General features: G+C 37.3%; 1 protein-coding gene across 1 annotated transcript; it reads left to right on the plus strand.

The window, feature by feature from the left end:
* Positions 1–77: 77 nt before the first annotated feature.
* Positions 78–24,422, plus strand: LOC112556416 (limb region 1 protein homolog). Its single transcript, XM_025225407.1, has 15 exons — positions 78–294; positions 1,613–1,706; positions 3,691–3,721; positions 4,248–4,387; positions 4,605–4,708; positions 5,887–6,013; positions 9,528–9,596; positions 11,065–11,129; positions 11,561–11,645; positions 12,170–12,256; positions 12,481–12,557; positions 14,778–14,855; positions 15,287–15,360; positions 16,161–16,318; positions 16,778–24,422. The coding sequence occupies exons 1-15, from the start codon at positions 232–234 to the stop codon at positions 17,035–17,037; spliced, it is 1,512 nt and encodes a 503-aa protein (XP_025081192.1). The 5' UTR covers positions 78–231; the 3' UTR covers positions 17,038–24,422.
* The last annotated feature ends 416 nt before the right edge of the window (positions 24,423–24,838 follow it).

A 24,838-nucleotide genomic window follows, 5' to 3' on the forward strand; every position in this document is an offset into this window, starting at 1 on the left:
TATAGTCAATGATAGAAACAGAAGAATAGCTCAAACCCACTGTGCAGCAGCCGACGAGCTCGGCAGACGACTTTACGAAGGATTGTGGGAAGGGTTTCTTTAAATGGCGGAATGACAACAATGTGCTGAACTCAACTCAAAGGCGAGACAAAATTTATTATTAAGCGTGACACTTTTCTTCAAGTCTCCTTGCTTTGTTAGATACTCGATCTTTCATGGAAATAGACAACAATGGACGACCCAGAAGTTACGATACAAGAGCAACTTTTCCATAACGCTGTTCGAGAACACATAGTAAGTAATGGATGATAGACGAGCTTGATTCAGGCACAGTAAATTAGTACAGAGCACATTGGAAAGTATATGATTAAAGCAGTTATTTTAATTTATGTGTTTCATTTAATATTGGAGCTACTCTGAATTAATTCTGATATTGCAATTTTGTGTAACTGTTTGATAAAGTATGAAATCTAGTGTTTAGTTTTAATGAGTTTACTGCAAGCAAGCTATTCCAGTTGTCGTCTGCTTTTATTTTGCCAATAATTTGAAGAACGTACACATTTTTTAAAGACATTTTTCGCCTTTTTTTTCCCGGAAGTAGTACTAGACCAATGCCACCCGGAAAATATTCTAGCAGCGCTTATGTAGGAAGCCACGTTGTGTGCCAGCTACCCCACTTTTTTTTTTTTTGTTGGCGTTCACTTAGTGCTAGTCTTTCGAATGAGAGTTTACTGGGAAGTGATATTAATTTGATGCATATTTCAACATGTAATGCATAGACAGTTTAAGTATGTTTAGTCATAGAATTAATAGACATTTACGCAATGGAAAAAAAACAAACTATAACTGAAACACACCTTCATCCATTGATATATTATGTCTTATGTGTAAATGTTTAGGGCAAACTGTGTGTCTTTGACGATAAGTTGCATCTTTTAAAATTTGGACACATGGCTTTATGTTAGAAGTTGAGTAATTATAAGTGCTACTGAATTATAAGTGCTACTGAAAAAACCAGGCTTCCTTCTACCCTAACATATTAAAAGTTCTCTGCCAAATCTCTTAATCATGCAGCATAGATAACATTGGGAGTCATATTTCTATAGGTTTATTGGTTTTCTTTCACCAGTATCTGACTAGCCTGTTTAACTAAGCTTTCCAGAGGAATAATTATATTTACATTTATCATGAATTTAAAATCCTGATACTGTGCCGGTCACTAAAGTTTTATCTGTATTTTCCTTTGGCCTGATCAGTTACATGAAACCTAGGATTTTCATATACAGTTATAAAAAGGATACTTGCAAGGATACTGATACATGCATGCATATGAAGATAGTTCAGATTTATAAATATTTATAAATGATTTCTATTATTATATAGTACTGACTGTTCATGCATGTGCATGTGTGCATGGATGATAGTGGAGTGAGTGAGTTGGGAGTACTGCCGTGGGACTAGTTCTGTAGTTTCTGGTTAAGACTAATTTATCTTTATTTCTTTCTTACCCTCACTCACTATAGATTTATGTCTTGATTGCAAAATAAATGAGAGCAGGGTTAAAAAGAATTAAGCTATTATATTTGACCATTGATTTTTCTCTTTTTTTCAGATTTCCTTACTGCTCTTAATTTTATTGTATGTCAGCTCTTACATTACCATATGCCAGTTTCGAAGGAAGGCTGACAATGAAGATATGTATGCAGGTATGTCATACATTTTAATAGGTGGGTCTTGATTAATAAACACCTTGGTGCTGTGCATGTCCATGGATGCAATAAGAAAATTGTTGTATAATTGTTTTTACATATTTGATTTATGTCAAAGGCTATTTCATTCATTTTATTTTTCTGTTTATAAGCAGTTAAGTAATTAGATTATAGTTTTTGTAATTGTACTACATGTCAGCTGTAAGCTTGTTAAAAGGAGAGTTTATAGGCAGAGCAGGTCACAAATTGAAGGTTTACCGAGGAAACTGACTATAAATGCATTTTGTCCACCAAGCAGCAAATGGTTGCCTGACCTCCAAGGAGGGTAATAGCAGCATAAAACAGAGTGCTGAGGTTCATTTGTTAGACAGTTCACAGCCTTTATAGTCACCAGGCTCTGTAACTTGACAGACATTTTACTGTCCAGCAGATAGCTAAGTCCATAGGCATTAGTTCTGGTTCATCCCACACTGTTTTAACTGAGATCTTGGGGATGGGCAAGCTGTCTGCAAGATGGATCCCAATAATGCTGTCGCGAAGCAAAAGCTGCAAAGTGTTGACATTTCCAGGACTTTTCTTCTGACTCGCTTCCTGGCTGACCTTAAGAATTGACACTGCAGATTAGTCACTCAAAATAAAACCTGGGTTCATCACTTCAAACCTGAATCCAAGATTTAAAGCAAACAGTGGAAACACAGTGGTTCTTCACCCCACGAAGAAATTCAAGCATGCAACATTGGTTGGCAAGTTGATTGCTTCTGTTTTTTTGGATTCTAAGGGCGTGATTTCAATACGCTATCTAGAAAAGGAAAAACCTATTAATGGACATCAGAATTAACACAACTGAAGGAAGCAGTCAAGTTGAAATGCAGAGGGAAGCTGAGAGCAGGTGTATTCTTGCTCCAGGATAACGTGCCTGTTCACTCTTCTCAGGTTGCAGTAGTTAAAAAACAATTGTGGCTTTGAACTGCTACCCTGTTCCCCTTACTCACCAGGACTTAGCTCCATCTGACTTTTACCTGTATAGTAAAATCAAATCCCACCTATGTGGTTGCCATTTTGGAAACAATGATGAGGTCATATTTTCTGTAAGGAGTTTTTCATAGTCCAGGACACCACCTTCTTTCGTGATGGGATTGAAATTCTTGAACATCTTTGGACAAATGCATTGATGTTAAGGGGGACAATAAAGATATAAGCAACTCATCAGTCCCTGATGGCTACATAGGGGTTGGACTAGTCATACAAGAACACAACAAAGATTGAAATTGCCGCACAACTGTAGATTTTATTCATAGTTTCACAGGGCGTCTGGCCTACCGTCTCTCCACTCTCACTTCCAAATCAAAAAGCCCCTCTGAACTCTACACTACTTATTCTCTCCCCGTCGAACGTTCCAAAACCATCCACCCCCTTTTCCCATGGTCACGTCATGACCTTAATCAGCTCCTGTGGCGCCAGTAGACACCCTGACCCCGCCCTTTCTGGTCATGGTCTCCCAAAGTGGCTCAGGCAACTGCGTAACTTCTGGTGTAACAATAGGTCCAGTAGCCAGCACCCACAGGTGGACAGTTAATTCCGGCTATTACACATGCAGCCTGTGTGAGAAAGGGAGCTGTTCAACCCCTACCCTCCACAAGCAAAGAAATAACTTAGTACACTTCTAGAGTGCTACATAGAAAAATTGTGAAAAACTGTCTTGTTTCTGCAACTCTTCTGGGTAAAGCTTAGAACTTTTTGAAGAACCCTTCGTAATTACCCTTTTCTCTTCTTGTAGTGCATGTGTGTGTGGGTTAATATGCACATGTATCCATGTTCTTTTATATGTGTGTCATGAATTGCTGTAGCAAGAATGGATGCTTAATAAATTCTTTAATTATTATTAATACAACATGTAACATGGTGGGCCTTTTTTTTTCTTTTTTGCTTTATAAAAATAAAGGAAGTGTTGGTGGCAGTTGTCTCATTTGTTTTATTTCAGGTGAAGAAGATGCAGCTGTATATAGAATATCGTGAGTAGCCAATATTTCCATAAAAAATATGTAGTTATTACAGAATATTGTGAGTAGCTAGCATTTACATAAATTTATATGTAGTGATTGCCATTGCTGTCTCTCATTATGTCCCCCAGATAACTGGTCATAGTTAAGATATGCATATAGATGAATGGTGATTGCTTCTTTTTTCAAAATAGTAATTAGACATTCTGCAGCATGATATTCCATCTTTTTGGTATAATGACAAAATGGCTGTTTATATAATTTTTTCTTAATCACTCAGTATTGACACACAAAGTAAAGTAGTGTTAGATCTTTATTTTAATTTATAGGTTCAGTTTTAAACTCTTGACATCTTATTTGACTGTTCTTGCAGACTTTGACTGTGTATCTTCATTAATACTCTTTGTTGGTGTTATTTGTAGTACTAGAAGACATCTTTAAATTTGTTAAACTTCTGACTGATATTCATAAGCTGCGTCTGATCAACAGTCTATGCTGGGGCTAAATGTGCTTGTGATGTGAACATCTTCTGTTTCAGTCTCTGGCTCTGCACATTCACTCTCTCCGTCTCAGCTGGAGCAGTGCTATTGCTGCCAATGTCAATTGTCAGCAATGAAGTCTTGCATTTGTATCCCAAGAGTTATTATGTTAAATGGCTGAACACATCTCTCATTCAAGGTAGGGTGCTGAAAGGTGTGCATGTATCTTATTGTGAAGTAAAGTGTGTTAACATTACACATGACCATACTACCATTACTACTTTTGAAAACGTGAAGTTGAATTAACAACATTGCATAGTGCTTTATGTATTTTTTTTTAAAGTAAAGAGTGTTGGCAGATGAAATCAGCCTCATTGTAGAATTAGTAATCGTTAAAAAAAAAATTTTGTATTCAGGTCTTTGGAATCAGATTTTCTTCTTCTCCAACCTTGCTTTATTCATCCTCATGCCTTTTGCATACTTCTTCACTGAAGCAGAGGGCTTCTCAGGCTCTAAAAAGGTCAGTTCTTAAGGTGATCGTATTCATCTGCTACATTTATCTTTGTTCATGATGTGCATCCACATCACAGTGTGCCTATAGTTTTATTGATGATGTACACCCACATCACAACGGGCCCATAGATTTTTCATAATGTACACCCACACCACAGTGTAGTTGTTTGGGGTGGGGGAGGAAGAGCAGCAGGTAAGCTACACACATACTGCCTGGTGTCCAGTCATTTAATCCCCAGACACTTCATCCCAACACTTAATCCCCGACACTTAATCCTCTAGACTTTTAATCCCTAAGCACTTAATCCCCAGACACTTAATCCTTTATAAATCAAGTGCAACCTATAATAGATTGTTGGATGCAGTTAGAGAGCTAATGCCTAATGCAGCCCCAGAGACTATAGTAACAGACTTTGAGAAAGCTGCGATGACCGCTTTTCGAGAGAAGTTTCAGTCATGTAGAGTAACGGGATGTTACTGTCACTTAAGTCAAGCGGTATTACGCAAAGTCACTGAACTGGGGATGAGAAGTGATGATGACGAAGACGACGAGTGACGTGGAATGGTCAGATGCCTCCCAGCACTTGCCTATGTACGTGAAGAAGACATTGTCGATTCCTTCGAATTGCTTGCAGTCAATGCCACAACATGATCTCATGCCTATTTTTCTATCCTATTTCGAGCATACATATATACTGTATATATTGTTAAAGAACATTAAATTTACTAGCCTATATGAACTTTAACTAATGCTGTAGATGTTCAAATGACATTGAAGTTAATAGCATAATTTGAATTTCAATTAAATTTTTTGCTGACTTCATAATTTTTATAATTAAGGATTTAGTTTAGGGATTAAGTGTCTGGGGATTAAGTGCTTAGGGATTAAACATCTAGGGGGTTAAGTGTCGGGGATTAAGTGTCTGGGGATTAAGTGACTGGGAACCATACTGCCCACTTTCTTTTTACAACCCTTGAGGGCAAATTGGATACACTTGCAGTTGTTGGGGCAACGGAGGAAGTATGCTGTGCCACATTGCAATTGACCTGTCCTCAAACACTGTTCCTCTGACTAGTTGGCTATGTGCTTTCCAAATTAAGATAAATTATGTTGGATTGAAAAAAATAATAAGTAAAATTTATTTTCTCATGCATTTCTTGAGGGAACAATTTCTTATGTTACAGGGCATAATGTCAAGAGTGCATGAAACAGCTATGGTCTTATTTTTACTGGCAGTCGTGGTGTTTGGCATTGCCTGGGTAGCCTCAGCTCTCATCAATGAGGATCACTACAGCAAACAGCAACTATTTGGTATCTTCCTTTTCCCTTTCTTTCTTTGTTTTTTATTTGTCTCACTGCTATTTATAGGTGTAAAACCCCCAGGGCCACAATATTTCATATCATGTATCGATGAATTTAAAGCTCAAAGGGAGACAACTGCTAGTAGGTAAGATTTAAAGACTTGACAGTTATTTTCCTCTTTCTCTGTCACATTCTCGATAATAATCCTTTTCTCATTATTAGTTTAGTCCTTGTTTCTCCTCCTTGCATAGGGCCGATGCATTTCTCATTATGCATGTCTTTATTTTTTATTGCAGGCATGTGCACACATTTTGATTGTTTTTTGTATCTGCTATTAATATTTGTCTTACACTTTTGACAAATTTAATATGGAGATCACTGTATGTTGATGCACTTGCCTCTTAAATATGCCACAGAGATTATTTTAGGATCTAGCCTTTTGTGATCCCCACATTTTTTCTGTAGGTCACATCGTATAAGAGCCAGCGTGGCCATGTGCCTGCAAAAGTACATTGACATGATTTGGCAGTTACAAAATTTTTGGCTTTCTCTTACTGGTTTGAAACCAGCCATACAATTGACAATAGAATTGATATTATCTTTTCAATCACTGAACTGTTTTTTACTTACCAGCCATAAATTTCACAGCATGAAATTGGTTCAGCATCATAGGAACAGTTTGAACATGCATGATTGTACATAGTGTTCTAGGGCAGTGGTTCTCAAAATGTGGGCAGCAAGCATAAGTCAGGTTGTCCTGACAGTCATCATATGTCAGCAAAGTGATGTTTAAATTGCCAGATACATTAATTAGTCCCGTACTTATTTCACACAAGTTTTAGTTTTATCAATGCCAAACTACTTGCTGGCATAAAATGGTCGCTTACCAATTAAGTCTTTACCTCACATTGCGAGTATTTCATTTAAACATGTCATCTGTTACCCTTTGTAACGCAGTGCACTTCCTTTTTTTTTAATTTTTATGTGTACTTTGTGAAGTATGTAATTTTATGTAAACTCATTGCTATACTACTGTCACAAAAGTATATTTAGTTTTGAATTGTAACGAACCAAATGTGGCAATTTAAATTTGAAATTTATGGTACAGAGTGATTTTAGGCCTTGGTCCATGTATTTTTTTTACTTTAGTAAAGTGGTCCATGGTCCAAAGTACTTTGAGAAACACTGTTCGATGGTAATTGTTGTTAAGTAGAAGAACTTGGCTATTTTGGGGGATCAGCAAATTGTCAGAAAAGCTGCCAGCATTTTGTCCATACTAGAACATGTCTGTCAAGTGTCCCAGTTGTAGAGGGAAGAACATAGATGCAAGAGCTGAGAAAAACTGCGACTTGCATCTGTGGACAATAGTGATCAGGTCTTGCAAAGGACATCTTGTCAGCTCCTTCACGCCTGTAAGCCAGTTCTTCCTCTGGCCACTGTGGTGTCAACTATGCTCCAAGGTACCTTGAAGGACAGTTATGTTAGGTCACACAGCCAGACCAGACCTAACCAATTTACACCATTTTACTGCTGCAAGAAGGGGTTCCTGGTGTCCATTGAGTATTGCAGCTGTACCTCATGCAAAGCCATTGGTTTTATGATTTCCTCAGAAACTTGTTCTTGAATGCCATGATTTTCCTCTCCATATCAGCAAGCACAATCTACCTTTCACGTCTGTAAAGCAAGATTGGTACTATGAGGAACGTACAGATTAGTAAACCTAATGTTAAACCAGGCTGCATACCCTGTCCAACATAGCCATTGGTACTTCTGCTGTGCCAGACCCTGTCCAACCTATCCATTACCTCTGTTGTTGTAGCCATCCTGATACATCTCTGTCATGGAGATGCCAACTTTGAAGTGGGTGCCTCCAAGTACTTAGAACTGTTTACCTCTTTGAGCTATACTCTTTTTATGAAGATCTCTGCTTTGTCGTTGCCATTGATCATGATTTTGCTCTTGTCGGAACATGCACTAGCTAGTGAATTAGTTTTATTAACTGCAGTAAATATAATGCTATGCCTGTATGAAGAAGTAATAGCCTCTTGAAATCTTTTGCACCCTTTGCAGCCAAGCTGTTCAGCAATAGATGAATTGTTGGTTTTGTTTGTGTGGATGTATGATGATGTGCTTTATGAAGGTTTTTTTTAATATTTCCTGTTTTTATGTTTTGTTATGATCCACCACTTTCCATATCCTTGTCTTGGGCAGTCCAGTGGTGGAACGGTTAGCACCTGTCACCTATACAGTGAAGGTTGGCTGTCCTGGGTTCAGTTCTTGTCTCGGACACACTGTTCTTTCTCTGCATGTGGCATCTGTTTACAGGGCTGGCTGCCTTGCCGTGATATAGCCTTAGATGCTGGCTCGGCGTAAAACACTGATTTCCCCCTCCTATATCCTTGTCTTATAACTAGCAGGTTTTTTTTAAACAAAAGACAGTTCCCAGGTTATAATTGGCCAGTGGGATTAATAAAGTTTGTCATTTGTCAGTGTTGCCATCCTTGAGAGTAAAAATGTCTGAGAGGTGTTTCCAAAGGTGTGCTCAGGAAGTTGAAATCAAAGGCTTGCACCAATGAACAGAGACCCATCCAGTAGAGGGGTGGACTGGTGGATGATGGTTTTGGTTGAGGAAGACTTCTCACAGCAGGTCCTATCAATTTTAAAAAGGACAGAATTTGACTTGGTGAACTGAGGAAGCAAATAAATTAACATTGCTGAATTTGTCAAAGTTATATGATATAGTTTGACAATGTTTTGGCAAGTGTATTCAGTTTCTTTTGATATATATATATAAAAGAGAACAAAAGGCAGTCTACAATTCAACAATATCAAAAATAATTTGAAAGGATGAAGCCCCGAGGCAGTTATAGCCGTGATTTTTTATTTATTCAGGGTATTTCATTTGTAAGCAATCATCTTTGGATAAAAAATGTAGACTGTTCAGATGGGAAATTAGTAATGGAGAAAGACTGCATATCAGTTAATAAGAAGAGATTTCGTATTGATTTATTTCATCGACTACTACTTCCGCTTCATTGAGATTTTGAAAGTGTTGTGCAGTGTTCTGATCCATGTCAAATACATAGAGAAAAAGGTAAAATTATCAAAAATGCTTTTGATGCCCCTTTTTTTCCAGCTGTGGAGACCTGTGGCCCTTTTGTTTTTAAAATCCTTAGAATAATCTCTGAGCTGTTTTATCCATATTTTGATGTTCTTTTTCTTTAATACATTAATGGATGCATTTTTATTTTTAGGTGTTGCAAAGGAGAGACCTAATGCTTTAGTGAAATAGCTAACAAATAAAAAGACATGTAAACTGATGTTCATTTTACCGCACAATTTGCGTAATAGCCAAAGCTATTAAAATAAAAAAATGATTTATTTATAATTTACAATCATTGTTTTAACAATTATTTTTACATGGACATTTAGACTGATGGTGGGATTTGTTTTTAGTGTATTGATCTGTCACCAATAGCAAAAAAAAAATAGTGCATTAAATATTTTATCCTTTTATTTACAGATGTATGGCATATCTATCTTCCTTATCTTTATTCCTTCATCTCATTCATAGGCGTCTTGCTTTTATTATGTGAGTATCTCATTTTTTTCTGATCCAGATTGGTTTAATAACTTTGATTGATCAAACACAATATCAGGGCTTCTGCTTACACAAACAATTGCGTACAGTACGCATTAAAAGTTCAGAGGACCCCTTCAATTTTCGTCAATGGGGTCCCATTCAAATTTGGGCGAAAAACAGGGACCCCTTAAAATCTGAAGAAGGGGTCCCTGGGACCCAAAAGAATTTAGCCTTAGCAGAAGCCCTGAATATGTATGAGCATACAATGCAGCTGCTGGAATAGACATTTATTTTTTTAATGTTTCCATATTCTCTCTTTCTCAGTGGTTTTCTTTTGACATTTTCTGGGAAAGCTTTTATCTTTAACTTCTTAAAACAGTTCTCATTTTCATGAACTTCCTAAATACCAGGCATAGCATTTGGAATTTCTTCTGTGTATTAATGTACCCAGACCAACACAATAGATCCTGATTATATGTGTTTCTGGTTAGAAAAACACTGCTGACAGGTTGAATCAGCAAAAACTATAACTTGAGCAGGTAACCTACGATAGCAGGTATTGTGGAACATATTAAATAATAACAACGTGCACCTAGTGGTGGTTCTGTCTTATTGTCATTATTCTTAGTCAGTGCAAAAGCATTGTACCTCTTCTGTTTACATCTGCAAATGCACATGCATTCTTGTCTGTGTATTTTGCGTTAAGACTTGATGACGAGGTATTTTTCTTTAATTTTATCTAAAATTAAAGATAGTAGCTGCCTTTATGAAGTATTAATAAAAAAAAAACTATGCATAAGGGGTGATCTTGTTTGATGTTTCTCCAACACTTTAGCATTGTTAACGGGGGCAGAAGTTGTTGTCTTTGATACCTTCCTTCTCCCAACATAGTTAAAAAAACTGCCACTTAGATTGATTCATTTCTGTTGAAGTGGATTAAAAGATTTCCCATGTTAAGGGGTAAATCAGCAGACATGGAGGCTGACCCGATGTTTGAGTAGGTCAGTTTCACTAAAACACCCAGCTGCATCTGTTTTATATGCTCATAATCATGGACATTAATTTTCCTGATAATTTTAATCCTTACTGTTGTAGTATTATTTCATTCAAGAGTTATTTATTTTTACCTGAGACATTCTTCCAGTATTAATAGAATTCTAAGAGGTACACGAAATGGGAAACTTCATGCAGTTGATGTAATGCATGTCAGGCTACAGTACAATACACATTTCAAATACAAATCTAGTACAAGGTTTCAGATCTAAATGTGAAAAAGGATAATGAATTTCTGACAGCTGGTTTATGGGATGAGCAATTTACTTACTCATTACTGGTCTGGGGATTCCAGAACAAGTAACACTATACAGATCACGAGAGGATTTCTGATTTAAGTTGACTTGATTAGTATTTACTTCAAAGCTTAGTAGGCAGATGGTAAACATCTTGTTAGACTGAAACTAATATTTTTGCTGTGCAGCCTGCACCCCACTTGGTGTATCCCGAATGTTCACAGTCATGGGGGAGCTTATTGTCAAGCCAAAGGTTTGCATGTCTCTATGGTGTTTGTCCAGACAAGAGAAGATCTTAGTGTGATGTGAATGTGTTAACCATGGTTAGTGCAGCACATGGCTGTTACGTCTCATATACACATGCATGTGTATGAATATAGTTGATTTCTGCTGAATTTTCCATTTATGCATGGTTTAAGGATTGCTTTTAGCAAGTTGTGTATGTCAGTTTGTTGCTGTGAGTTTGAAATCTTTTTAGTAATAAGCTGATAACACATATACACAAATATATGAAAGAAAATGAATGAAAACCATTGTTGCTTGTATCTCTTAGAGTTACAAAGAGAACTATAAGTAGATTTTACTTTTCCTGTTTCTCACTTTCTTTCTTTGTGTAAGAACACGAAAATACAAACTTGAATATACAAAGAAGAATATGAAAAAATTGCTTTGTTTTTTTGACAGTTTTTGCATGATATTGAAGAGGAGCTGAACATTGTGAGATTAGAAGAAGAGAATCTGAAGCGCAAAATCCAGTGTAAAAATTTAGGTAAGGTTTTATAAGATTATGACCTAACCTTGAAACATTGTCATCCTAGGTTGATTGGTTACTTGAATCATTCTTCTTCTTGTACTCCTAAACTGCTGACTTTTGTCCAGTCTTGATGTTATTATGTTGAGCTTGAATGAGGTTATAAGAAAGTTAATGAGAACAGTTTTAAAATATAATACACTGTTGTAGATTAGAATCTGATGAACCATTATCAGTTGATAGTGCTAGGGTCCCTTGTAGCTTACACAGGACTGTATATTTCAGGCAGGCTTATCTCATTAGCAATTAACACTCAAACACTAAGGGAAAAAAAAGAGGGAAAATTATTGATTCCAATATATTAATATCATCAGCAAGCTAGCTGATATGACTATCACTTATTGTTTTTTTGTTGTTGCTGTTCCTACTCAGCTTGATGACTGCCATATTGGTTTAATGTTTTTCATTTTCCTCTTGGTCTGATAATGGTTATTACAGCTTGAAGTTATTTTTATGTTAATTTTTGTTAATTTTATGTCTAGCTCCTGGCCAGATAGCAAATGGTCATGCCAACATAGACCTCCTGTTATTCCAGCTAGAGGAGATGCAGTCCTGCCGCCAGCAACTAGGTTAGTGGAGAAGGACTTATTAGAAACCTAAATCTAGTTCATTAGGTCACTGGAAAATAGACCTCAGTAATTTTAGTAACTATTATGTTCATTCTTGTAGCTGTTGTACATAAATATAGAGACTGGATTTGCCTGTTTTGTTTTTGGGTCTTGAATTCTATTGACAGAAAGTAATTAGAATTATTTGATGAGGGGAGATTGACTTTTCTCTTTTGGATTTGTAGAGAAACGACAGCAGGTCTCCTCATGGCGGAAGAATCTGGTCTACCCTGTTGTTATGTTACTGCTTCTAGCCCTTACAGTGAGTACTAATTGGTGTATCAGTTGGCAATAACTCTTTATATACGTTAGACCTATGATCTTAATGTCAGCATTAATTACACAAAGTAAGCATTTCTATAGGGGTCAAGATAGTACATGAATGTGCTTGCAAGTAAGTAGTGTCACAGGTGAACTCATAGTTGCTCCCCATCTATGTACAACACTCAGTTCTAGGCAGTCTAAAGCTGGTAGCTAGGGAAAGCCATTTCACTGGCAACTTGAAGAGAGGATGATGCTTCAAGGCTCACACAGTGACATTGTCCCCTCAAAAATAATACTGCCTATGGCTAGCTAGAAGCCACTGAGCAGTCCCGCCACTGCTATTGTTGTACAGAGCCAGATGTCAGCAGCAGATATCAGGCAGTGCCAGTGATATGACTGAAGAGTGTAACAGAACTGCACACAGCTTCTCAGCTGAAGGCAGGACCAAACATCCTTGTACACAGTCACCTCAGTTTATACATTCTCTCCTCTCAGCTGAAGACCTGTGACAAACGTCCTGGTATACATAGTCATCCCACCTCATAAATTCTCTCCAGCCAAAAATCTGTGAACTCACGACATCACTGAGTACCTGTGCTACACTGTAAATTATCATTGCTCAGAAAGATTTTTCTAGAAATGCCTTAATACTTTTGTGTATACATAAAGGTACTTTATGGAGTTGACACCGACATTTACCTAAAATAGTACACAATCTATTACAAGGATAGCATTCATATGAATACAAAAAACAAAATTACACCTTTACACACTTTCACTAACTCATTGGAAGTAAAGAAAAATGTATTAATAAAATAATAACCAGACTGGGAAAGTGTTTTTTTTTGATGGCACAGAGATACATCCATTCACACAAAGAGAGCAGTATGCCCCACTGATCCATTTGCACTTATGCTACTGACAACTGTCATTTTATTGATTCTCTTTTCATTCTTTCACTTTCATGTCATGATACACATTCATGATATTGTCTGTGCTACATGCCCTATTTAACTCATTTGATTTATAGGCTTCAAGACATGCCCTTTCATATAAGATTGTGACATTTAAGCAGAAATATAACAAATGGTAGCAGCACATCATTGTTTTTAGAATGAAAAAAAATATTTGATGAACTTGAATCATTAACTTGAATGTATATTTAATTGAAATGCGAACTGTTTAGTTTATTCCTTGTTACTCCTCGAGGAACATCGGGCCGCAACAACACCTCGGCAGCGGACGCGGTTTTGGGCAGCCTCCCTCAGTTGGGCCCATGTGGTTCTGACTTCCTTTGGCTCCCTTTCTGCTGTTTTTTTCCAAGTCTGCTTTGGTCTCCCAACTCTCCTCTTCCCCTGAGGGTTCCGGTCAAGTGCCTACTTGGCAATGGTGTCAGCTGGTTTGCGCAGGGTGTCATATCCAGTCCCATTTGCACTTTTTTTATGTCTTGGCTAGTGGCATTCTGGTTGGTTCTTTTCCACAGGCTGCTGTTGGAGATCTTTTCAGGCCATCTTATTCCCAGGGTATGGCATAGGCATCGGTTGGTAAAGGTGTGGAACTTGTTGTTGATGATATTTTGTCACTCTCCAGGTTTCAGAACCATTTTACATTCACACCTGAGATGAAAGAGCGCCGGTAACAATGGACGACATCATGGTAGTGCACCATTCACAAAGCTGCCAGCAGTTAACACCAAACAGAAAGAGAATGAGCGACAATTTGGACTATTCAGATGTTGAAATCCTGCATTTTTCATGCTAAAGTATCAGTTTTTCAAAACCATGAGAAAGGCAGATTGTCAGCATCTAAATAATCCAAACTGTCGCTCATTCTCTCTCATTCTCTCTCTCTCTCTGATTGGTGTTGACTGCTGGCAATGTTGTCAGTGGTGCACTAGTGTTATCAGCACTCGTTGATCACAGGTGCGACTTGTAGCTAATAATTAATGGATGGGTTTTGGAGGCTGAAATTTACAGGTTAGGTTTATATCGCCTATGTCTACTGATATCTGAAAAAAACACAAACTGTTCAGGTTGGTCTTTAGGATAAGATTTTATTTATCCCAGAAGGCAATTAAAAGCAGTTATTGGCTCAAACAATAATCCTCATCCAACTGCTTTTCCTGCTTTGCCATGATAGGAAAATTTCCATTGGAAATTTTGTTTGTTCTAATGATAATTTATTATTGTTATTACCATCATCTAATATTATGTTGCAGGTATTCTGCATTTTAAACGTTGCTCAAAACACCATTTTGCTTCTTATTGGAATAAAGGCTTTGCCCACTGGTGCCAAGGTCAGGCAATTTTTTTTTTATAATTGATACAGATGGTCCTGTTGTTTGATTACATATGACTACGTGCCACTTTTCTTTCTCCAGCCACTGTCTGGAATTTCTTGTCACTACTGCGTCACAATAACCTTCAAAATTTCAAAACTATTTTATAGAAGACTCCAGTGGTTGGTGAGCACCTTTTCCCTCTTCCTCCCCTTTCTCTAAATGTTCTTTTTTGCAAACAGTATTTGTTTTTCATGGTGCATTAGGCTTGCAGCCAAGCAAAAGAAATTGTGCTAAATAAGAGCATCTATTCATAATAATAAAAATGTTTTGTTATAGTTCAGTAGGCATGAAATAAATGGTCATTATGAAATCTGGAGCACTTCAGTGGTCACTATGTGTTTTAAAGTGGAGAACTTGCCATGACTGTTGATACCTAATATCTTTAGGACACTGTCCTGGGCTTGTCATCTCTGTCCACAATTGGGCCAGTGGGAGCTGCCTTGGAAATTGTCCTCATTTTGTATCCTTTGCAAATGAGCTTTGACAGAATGTTTGTTTAGGAAGGTGTAACCTGGTTTGTTTTAGATGTGATGTGGTGCCCTTAACACCTGTGACATGTTGAGAGATATGGGCTTTTTAAAGTTTTTGCAGAAGTATGACATAGTGCCCTTCATACATGGGACGTATTGGATGGGAATGTTTGATGTGTTGGATGATGCAGACTTTTTAAAGCTTTTGTGAAAGTGTGATGCAGTAAATTGGAGAGGTGGGATCACAGATGTAAGTGGACTGCTGTCTGTCTTCTGAGACCAACGCTTAGCTTCTTGTGAAGTTCTTTGCGGTTAGTCTTGGTGAGCCTGAACAATGAATGTGACTAAACAGGAAGCTTTGTATACACCAGTCTTTATTTTAGTAGTTAACTGGAAAAAAGATCGTCTGCAATCAGTCCATTAATAAAAGCTTGTAGCAAGAAACTGTACTCTACATATGACCAGGCTTTGGATGCCAGTTAGCTCTAAACAGTGAATCTGGCATATGTTGATTACACCACAACTGTCTGTTTCACAATTTTTAATTTAGTAAATATTTTCTTAATTTTTTCTAAGGGATTTATATTCACGACAGATGGTTGTATTTTTTATTTTTTTTTTTTGGCTCAAATAAGTTTCCTAACTTGTTTGGTGTTGTGTTTGGCCTATAAGATGTATGGTTTGTTTGCTGTAATGGCAAAAAAAATGTCAAATTGTGAAAGTAAAACATTAATAAAGAAAGCAATGTGAAGAAAGTAATGTGTAATGAAAACCTTAACATTGTTACTAGCTACTTGATCAGCACGGCTGTGGTTGGATTTTATGGCCTGCCCTATCTGTCTCAGCTTCAACCTAGTCTTGGTGACACATCTATGGGCAAAGTTATGTTCAACTGTAGTGTGCTCCTTATCCTCAGCTCTGCTCTTCCTGTTGTATCCAAAATGTTAGGTAAGATGAAAGAGAATTTGCCTGTGTGTGCCTATGCATGCATCAGTGAAAATGGATACATGCAATATTTTCAGTGAAGTGTATCTAGAGGCTGGTTTTACAAATGCCATTATGATTTCTGTGCAATTGAGCATAAGTTGTCTGTTTTGTAAATGCACCAGGCTTAGTGATATAATGACCACACATAATTATTGTCACCAGTTTGTTTGTGTACTTGAATGCAAATGCCTGAGAAGCTTTGTTTCTTTTTGTTACATTATTTGACCTGAGATTTTATAGCCTAATTTTTAAATTTTGTGAAAGCGGATAGCTTGGGAACTTTTTAATGATGGCTAAGGGAGCATAAGTCTATGATTCAGTGATATAGTGTTCCAAGATGACAAGATGAGAACTTTGTTGTTTTGGAACAGATTTACACATGTTGCTCACTTGATCATAGATCTTCCATTTCTTGAACAGGTATCACAAATTTTGACCTCATTGGGAACTTCGGCAGCATGGACTGGCTAGGTCACTATTATCTCATTCTCTTCATCAACATCGTCTTTGCAGCAGCAACCACAGGCTCCCTTGTCACCAAGTTCACAGCCACTGTGCGGCGTGAAATTTACCTTCGATTGAAGGCTGTTGTTTCTCATGACAGTAAAGGACAGATGGGAGAGAAATACACAGCTGGCAGCCGACCACACACAGCTGTGAAAGAAGAGAAGGCAGAGTGATCTGATGCATCTACATCGCTTATGTGCTTTGTTTTGTTTCTTTTTCTTTGTTCTTTTGTAAATGCTTACAGGCTTGACAATCTCTTATTGTGTAGCAATATGGCAGGAGGGAGCAACATTGCTGGCAGCTTAGCTGCTGGACTGTTTAGGCTATTGCATTTGCATGTAAATTGTTTGCAAGGAACATTTTCATGAGTCATCCAGCAGCAAGTTGATTTCACTTGTGCCAAAGACAATTGTGATTGCTTAACAAGACCATTCTTAGACATGCTTTCATTTACTCAGACATCTTTTGGGGGTAGCAGACAGTACAAATCAGTATTCACACCCTTTGTCAAAGGATCCATTTACAAGTTTATATTTTTTCCAAGGAGCATATTAGACTCAAATACCTGTCCATACTGACCATGTTACTACAGCCATTTTTGTCCACAGTGATCATGTTATAATCTGTTCAGTGCATCGTGGTCATCTATGGGCTCTTTTTCTCTTAAATAAGTGTCCAGAGAAGATAGGGATAACAGTTCTGACCATTGAAGTGTTCCTTTGTGCAGTTAAAGTGATCCCAAATTATCTGTGATATTTTTCAGATTAAAAGAGATTTGTTTCACCTTCATCCGCTCATTAAAAGGCTTAACTAGAGCAGCTGAAAACATGAGACTGAACTTAATGCATGAGACTGAGCAGAAAAACAGTGTGTTTTGTGGTGTGTAAAGCTGAAGGACAGTGTGTGATGTGTTTAGAGCTAAAGGACAATGTTGTATTATAGTTTTGTCTAAACTGTTGCGTCTGGGGCTGGTATGAGCCTATGTCAGGCATATTTGCAAGTAGACTTTGAGTTATTCTTGGAAACATTTCTATCATGATGACCTGGAAAAATGTATGATGCTATATTAATGCAGTCCCTAAATAAATTTGTGAAGATATGGGTAGTTTTGTTAATACTTCCCATAGTGTGAAAAACCTATCTAACACATTTAAAAAGTCATTCTAATCTTTTTCTTATACTTGGTGCTTCCACTGGAGCATAGGAGGAGAGGAAAAAAGCTGCCATTCTTTGAGGTTACCAGAATAACCATTGACCTATAGTGCCTCAATTCTCACATCCCTTGAAGGATTTCTTTTTCAGTAATGATGTGGCATTTTGATTTGTGGCAGCTTGTAGTTTCCCATTAAATGCATTTACTAGAAACCATGATGGTAAGAATGATGCAGAGCTCAAGCTACAGTCAGTAAATTAAGGTAATACGTTGTGCAAACAAAGTGAGGATAACATGGCTGTGCACATTGATGTGCACTTATACATCAGTGCAAGGGGATGAAAAGGGTATTTTTCACATTATTAAAGAGCAAATGTATTGTTTTCTCAACGATATTAAATGGTGGTACTTACTAAATATAATGGTATCGGGGATGCATGTGTGTGTGCAATATGAACACTTTTAACATCCTGTATAAAATATAGAAGTTGTCAATGTTCTTAAAGACTGAAAAATTTGACCTCATTGGTAACTTTGGTAGTAAGGTGTGATCTTCTTTTAAAACAAAGTGTGTATTTTTGTCTCTTCTCCTGAAGGTTTAGTTATGTAGATGGTTCTTTCACAGCTATTGCCATGAAAGTACTATGTTTACATAGGATGAAAACACACATTATTGTGCAATTCAACAAAAATGGCTTCAAGCCAAACAGCACATTGCTTGAAATTTCAGTTTTATCAATGTTTATTTATTACTGAAGAAAACAAGCATTACCCTTAATGTTCTACAAAATATTCTGAAGCAGTGATTTTGAAAAAGACTGCAGACTGGCAAAGCCTTGTAACCACAAGTATCTAGTTTGTTTGGTTATTTTGAGGTGTTCAGTGCAATAGAAAGTAAATATGCAGTATGCCTCTATTGTAATTTACTCTTAAGTATAATGCAATGACTTGTGTTTGACATTCTTGTCGATGAAAATCTGAATGTACCGATCCTTGCTTTGCGAAGATCAACTTCAAAGCTGGCAGGATGGGAGTGAGTGTAAACAACAATGATAAGAACACTGAAAGCTTACAGTTTTTAGACCAGCATCCATTATTATTATGTTTGTGTGTTTCTCTTCTTAGTAAAGCGCTTTGAGCCCAACTTTAATGGTGTGGAAAAGCACTATATAAATCAACTTTATTTTTATTAATGTCATTTGATTCTTGTATTTTAGATTGGATTTTCATGACCTATTTGAAATCTGTATTTGTCTTTTAGAGCTACAGTTTTCTTTTAAGTCTGCATTTTTTAGTATATGTTTCTGCCACACTGCCCCCTCCTTTCTGCAGTAGATAGTGTGTACTCTTTTGTTATTAATCTGTTAGCCAGTTATCAGCTTTTCTACTTGAAACTAATAGAAGTTTTCTTCTGCTCTTAATCCAAATGAAGCCTAATATAGTTCTATAGTTTATAGGTTCTTCTCATGCATATTGGTTCAAAATGTCTGAAGTATGAAGAACCAAGCACCTTGTTGGAAAATTTCTACTTTTCAAGTCTCCCAGAAAGTTGCTAGTGGGCTCTGAGAGCTAACCACATGACTACTGTAGAACTACTATCTCATTATTTCCTGCCTCAAACATTATGTTTTTCTGAGCTTGTTTCTGGCCAACACATTAATGTAACAGAAGTGACAAGACATTTGTTGCATTCATTTGATTCTTTTTTGCAGATGTTTATTTTAAACTTTGTGGTAGCGTAAATGAGTCATGCATAATATAAAGTTATACCAAATAATTAACATGAAAAGTATACATTTTGAAGTTTTGGCTGCAAGTTGTATCATTTACTTGAGGAAAAGAACTGATTTGTAGTAAGTAAAATTGATGTGCATGGACTTGCAGAGGAATGTAAATATCATGAAAGCAAACTTCAGCTTATGCAATCAAAGTATCAAAAAAGAGGTGAATATGGTCGCAAATGATTTTCTGTAAATCTTTTACATGATAAATCTTCAGGGGTGCTATATGTCTTTAAATTTGTCTCCACAAAGATGCTTTTTTCAATTTATACACATGACTTGTAAGCCTGTGAACAAGAGTGTCTGCATGAAGCAAAGTACAAGATAAAATTGCTTAGCATTTTCTTTGACTGCATTTTGAAGAAACACTTTATACTCCATAACTAAAATGGACTATCATGGAAGGTAGAAACAAGCTCAGTGTCATTCACTATAAAGGGTAGTAGACATTGGAGATAGAAACAGTGTAGATTCCATTTACTAGAATAGACTTATCATTAAACATCAAAACAGTACATTCACCTGACAGCATCAAAAACAGAAACAGAATAGATCATATTAACTAAAATAGCACTGGGATTCTACTATGACCAAACCCCAGTAGATTCAAAAGTAGCCTGGACTAAATCTTATTAAGATCTGTGATTTCTAGTCTGCACACTTGGCTATATGCAATGGGTTCCTTAATGAGAATCTCTACAACATGATGTGCAGTGAGATATGTTCATATACTGATTGAATGTGTTGCAGGTTGTTTGGCAAAATTCATTTGTATTTTTCACACTTTATTTGGAATTTTGGAGAAAAGGTGCCAGTTGCTTAGCCAGAGCCCCTCTCTAATGTGTAATGCAGGCAGTGGCCATAGTGATATGTCTTTCCACACACAAGGGTGTCGGGTCACGCGTTATTTGCAAGTTTGTCGTCTTTCCACATATCAGAAGGGAAAAGAGTGGTTTATTCCTGAGACATCAGAATCTATGGTATATTGTGCTTGTCTTTCTCTGGGATGTCTCAAGTGAAGATTGTTTTTGGGAGGGGCAGGTCTCTTTCAGGTGGTAACAAGATTTTTGCGAAGAGAGTTGCTTATTTCCTACTCAGACATCCTAAACAGGGGTTTTAACTCATTATCCTTCTGCTTCCTTTTCAGGTGTCTCAGAAATTTCAGAAAGATTTGGTTTTCACTCCCTTCAAGATGTGAGGTTGTGCTTTGGTAAGAATTTTTAGATCTTCTGGTTTTAAGAGTACGGAGACTTGGAGCTCTGAGGTGTATTTATAGGTGTAGAACACAGTGCAAAGGGGTTTTGGTTTATGCTGATGGGCAACTGAACTGCTACAATTATTCAGCCATTGATTACGAAGTTGAATAAAAGGAAAACATTGGAAAAACACAATTTTGTTTCCTTGCCCATCACTGCTTTTTTTTCTTCTTTTTTTTGTAAGAAACCTGATTAAATAGACACATTGCTTTGTCATTCTGGTTGAGTATTGTCCCGTGATGTTTTAGCACATTCCACTTGTGTACAAGCTGTAATGGGCAGGGCCAGTCAAACAGTCCTAATATAAAGTTTATGAATAGTGAAAACTGTTCAGACTGATGCCAGTCTGGGGAGTTATGCATGTACTATTTGTTGGGTTTGTGCTCACATAAACAAGACAGTGAGTGTGTCAAGCATAGTAACATAAACTGTCATTTGCTTTACATTTTCTGCTATTTGGTAAGTTGTTTACATGTTCTTGTTTTGATAACAGTCTTTTTTGAACTAATTTTTGTGCAAAATATAATTATTTTTAAACCATGTTTTAAGCATATAGGAGCTTACAAAACACATTTTTCCAACCAGTCATAACCACCGTCTTTATTTTAAGGTTTACTTTTTCTTTTCTCTTTTTGTTGTTGTTTTTTTAAGATTGTTTAGTTCTTTGTTTCTGTGGTGCATGAATGAAAATGTCCATAATCCCAGAATTATGACATTTTCTCACTCAGTTCTTCATTTTGGGAACCTTCTGCAATAGAACATCATGTTGTGTTGTCAGCAGTTGCCATTTAAAGTCATCAAAGAGCTTCAAAAAAATTGTGTATTTAACCTGAACAAGTTGTTGCATGGTGTAACAAGCAAGGTTATGAAATGAGAGAGAACATTTGCATGCAGTCTGTAGTTTTCTTGTATTTTATGCAATGAGTTAAACTTGAGCTGTTTGTGGATTAACTTACATTGATTGTGTAATTAATTGAATGTGTATGCTGCCTGCCATCCAACATCTCTCTCCTGCCAATGTTGAGGACTTACAAATCCATGCTTTAAAAAAAGCGCATCTTTACTTTGTGTCATCGTAGATAGAACTTGAGATGTTGCATGCACCTCTTGCTTTTCTTAATGATGTGTGCATCGTTTATGGCTTGGTATCCAAACACCCTGATATATGCAGACTGCTTGGTCAGATCCCCTAGGGTTTAGAGGAATTATTGGTATACATCAACCTTGCCTGGTGAGAGATTTTTGCAAAGCATACATGTACATAGTGAAATGTATGAAGCTTGTTTGATTACCAATGAGTCTCATACCCTCCTACAACAGGGTTATGATCAGGTTGGCCTAGTTCACTGAGCCCAGCAACCATCTATAGTTAACAAGTGGCCTTTGATCACTGCCTGTTGATGCAATGTTAGTATTACACAGTAAATATCCAGGGTGCATATGTTCTGAATTTTTTCCTCTTTGTTTTAGCATGATAATGGTAGTTTGTGACTTTAAAATGCTTCAGACTGTTTTTATTTCCAATGTGTATCTGTCAGTGAGGGATTTCATGTGGCATTTAGTTTTCTGTGTTTGTCATGTTGCAGCCAGCACAGTGAATAGGCTTATTAGCTGATTTGCACTACTTGTGAAAACTGTTTTGTTTTGACGGTAAGAGTAGGTGGGGTGGATATGATGTTCAAAAGCCAAGAGTAAAGTTACAGTTCATAGCATATTTTAAAAGAAGTTAAAATTAAAGATTAAACGTTTTCAACCTATACATTTTTCTTCTTTGGTATTTGTTAACTGAAACTATAGCAGAAAAATTGGGCAGACAAGAAAAAATGATAAGTCGTAGACAAAAGAGAAACTAGTAAGAAGCAGACTAAAACAAACATACAGAGAGCGATTCAGTGCAAAAAGAAGCAAAAAGTGTTGCACTCGAGATGGAGGTATACTGGTTATAAGAATAACAGAGAATGCACTGTGCTCAAGCTATCTGTGTTTACACCCATGCATTTTGATTGCAGTAGACTCACTGATACATGATTTAGGACAGAAGTGTGCCCTGATGGTTTTTGTGCATCTTGATAGTTGAGTGGCCTAGAGCTTCTATTTCAACCAGTGCTCAGTGGAAAGGTGTGTTTGAATCCATGCAGGTTCCATGACAGTAAAAATTAATTAGGTTACATTTCCTGCAAATTACAGTGTGCCCCAATGGTCGAGTGGTCGGCAGATTTCCAGACGAGCTCATGCAAGCTTGAGGAGGAAGAAGAGGTTTCCTCTGCAATAAGTGCACTACCCTGCATCATGGGTTACTGGCTGTATGGATCCAGAACACATGCACCCTGAGTATTTACTGTGTAATCTTGGGGAGGATGACAGGATAAAAACTCCTACAACAAATCATGACTGGACAAAACTAGAAAAGCATGTGTTTGCAACCAAATACCCATTGAAGGGTCTCAGCTATGGTCTTGCTTAGAGAGAAGATGGTCGCCAAGGACATAGCAGAAATTATATATCGTACTGGATTGGTCGAGGTCTGGATTAATAATGACTACATGCTCTACTGGCTAAGCTCCAGGGAGGGAACAGCAAAAAATGCTTTCTGGCATGTAAAGAAGCGATGGAAGCCGTCGTCATGAGTACAGCATCTCCATTTGCATGTCTTTCAGGCTGCACAGTATCACGCTCTGGCTTCCAGGTACATTGATGAAGTTGGGGAGTTCTACAATCAGTTGCAAAATAGCATAAAGACATCATAGAAGAAGGACATTCAAGTCGTACTTCGTGACAGGAACAGTTAGCTTTGCACCACGTGCCAGCGCATGGGCAGATACAGTAGGTACATTTGATCTAGGTACAACGGACAGGGCCCTAAGACTCCCTTCCATCCTTATAAGGAATCAATAAGGAAAAAAAGGGATGGCGACAGCAATATCAGATGATTTGGTCTGTAACTAAACTGCTTTCATCTTACTGCCATGGCATTCCAACTCTAGTATCATCAAAGCTAAAACTAAATCACTTTCAAGCATGGACATAGTTAAAGCTTAAGGAGAAATGTTACTCGATCAAATGCCGAGTTCACTTTAACTTGGAAAGGCTTCAAGACCCAAATTGGAGGCTAATTCACTGCCCTGAACATGATAAACTGTGATGTAGAGACAAACACTGGAAACACCAAAGAAGTGTTGCTTTTAATAGTCCAAGAGGTTCTATGGAGGAGGAGGAGGAATATGAGATAACCTGGGTAGCAAATGATCTAGATTTCTGTCACCAAAGGAAAGTCTTGAAAAAAAGGAGAGTCAGCCCTGAAGATGCTTCCAAGCTGGGACATTAGCAGGGGACGAAAGAGAGATGGAGTGGGGACCAATGCTAAACCATGAAGTAGGGAATGGCATGAGGAGACCAACAAAAAAGGCCTACCAACTAATGAAGACTCACCAAGACAGGGCAACACTAGACTTCAGCCATTGAAGACAACAAGGGCCACCTTCTCTTAGAAAGCACTGTTGTACTAAGCCGATGGACTGAATCTTTTAATAACCTTTACAACTTCAGCTAATGACAGATGCCAACGTCCTCCAAAGTGACCAGAATACAACCAATGAGCTTGCAGACTTACCAATCTACAGCAAGATTTTGAGAGACCTATACACATTCTGAAGAAGGGAAGTTATGTTGACAACACCAAAGGCCCTCAGTGCTCTGTGGCAAAGAATCTGGCAACACAAAGTACTTGTATACCTCACGCAGATTTTGTCCACATTATGTGAATAAATTTTACCTTTTCTACACA

Source organism: Pomacea canaliculata, linkage group LG2 (assembly GCF_003073045.1).
Source record: "Pomacea canaliculata isolate SZHN2017 linkage group LG2, ASM307304v1, whole genome shotgun sequence".
NCBI classification, from domain to species: domain Eukaryota; kingdom Metazoa; phylum Mollusca; class Gastropoda; order Architaenioglossa; family Ampullariidae; genus Pomacea; species Pomacea canaliculata.

Excerpts from the sequence above, each read along its gene's own strand:
- LOC112556416 (XM_025225407.1), top strand. The coding sequence starts at position 232 with ATGGACGACCCAGAAGTTACGATACAAGAGCAACTTTTCCATAACGCT. Across the intron at positions 11,130-11,560 it reads AGCTTATTGTCAAGCCAAAG|TTTTTGCATGATATTGAAGA; the intron begins GTTTGCATGTCT and ends TTTTTTTGACAG. Across the intron at positions 12,558-14,777 it reads TACTGCTTCTAGCCCTTACA|GTATTCTGCATTTTAAACGT; the intron begins GTGAGTACTAAT and ends ATTATGTTGCAG.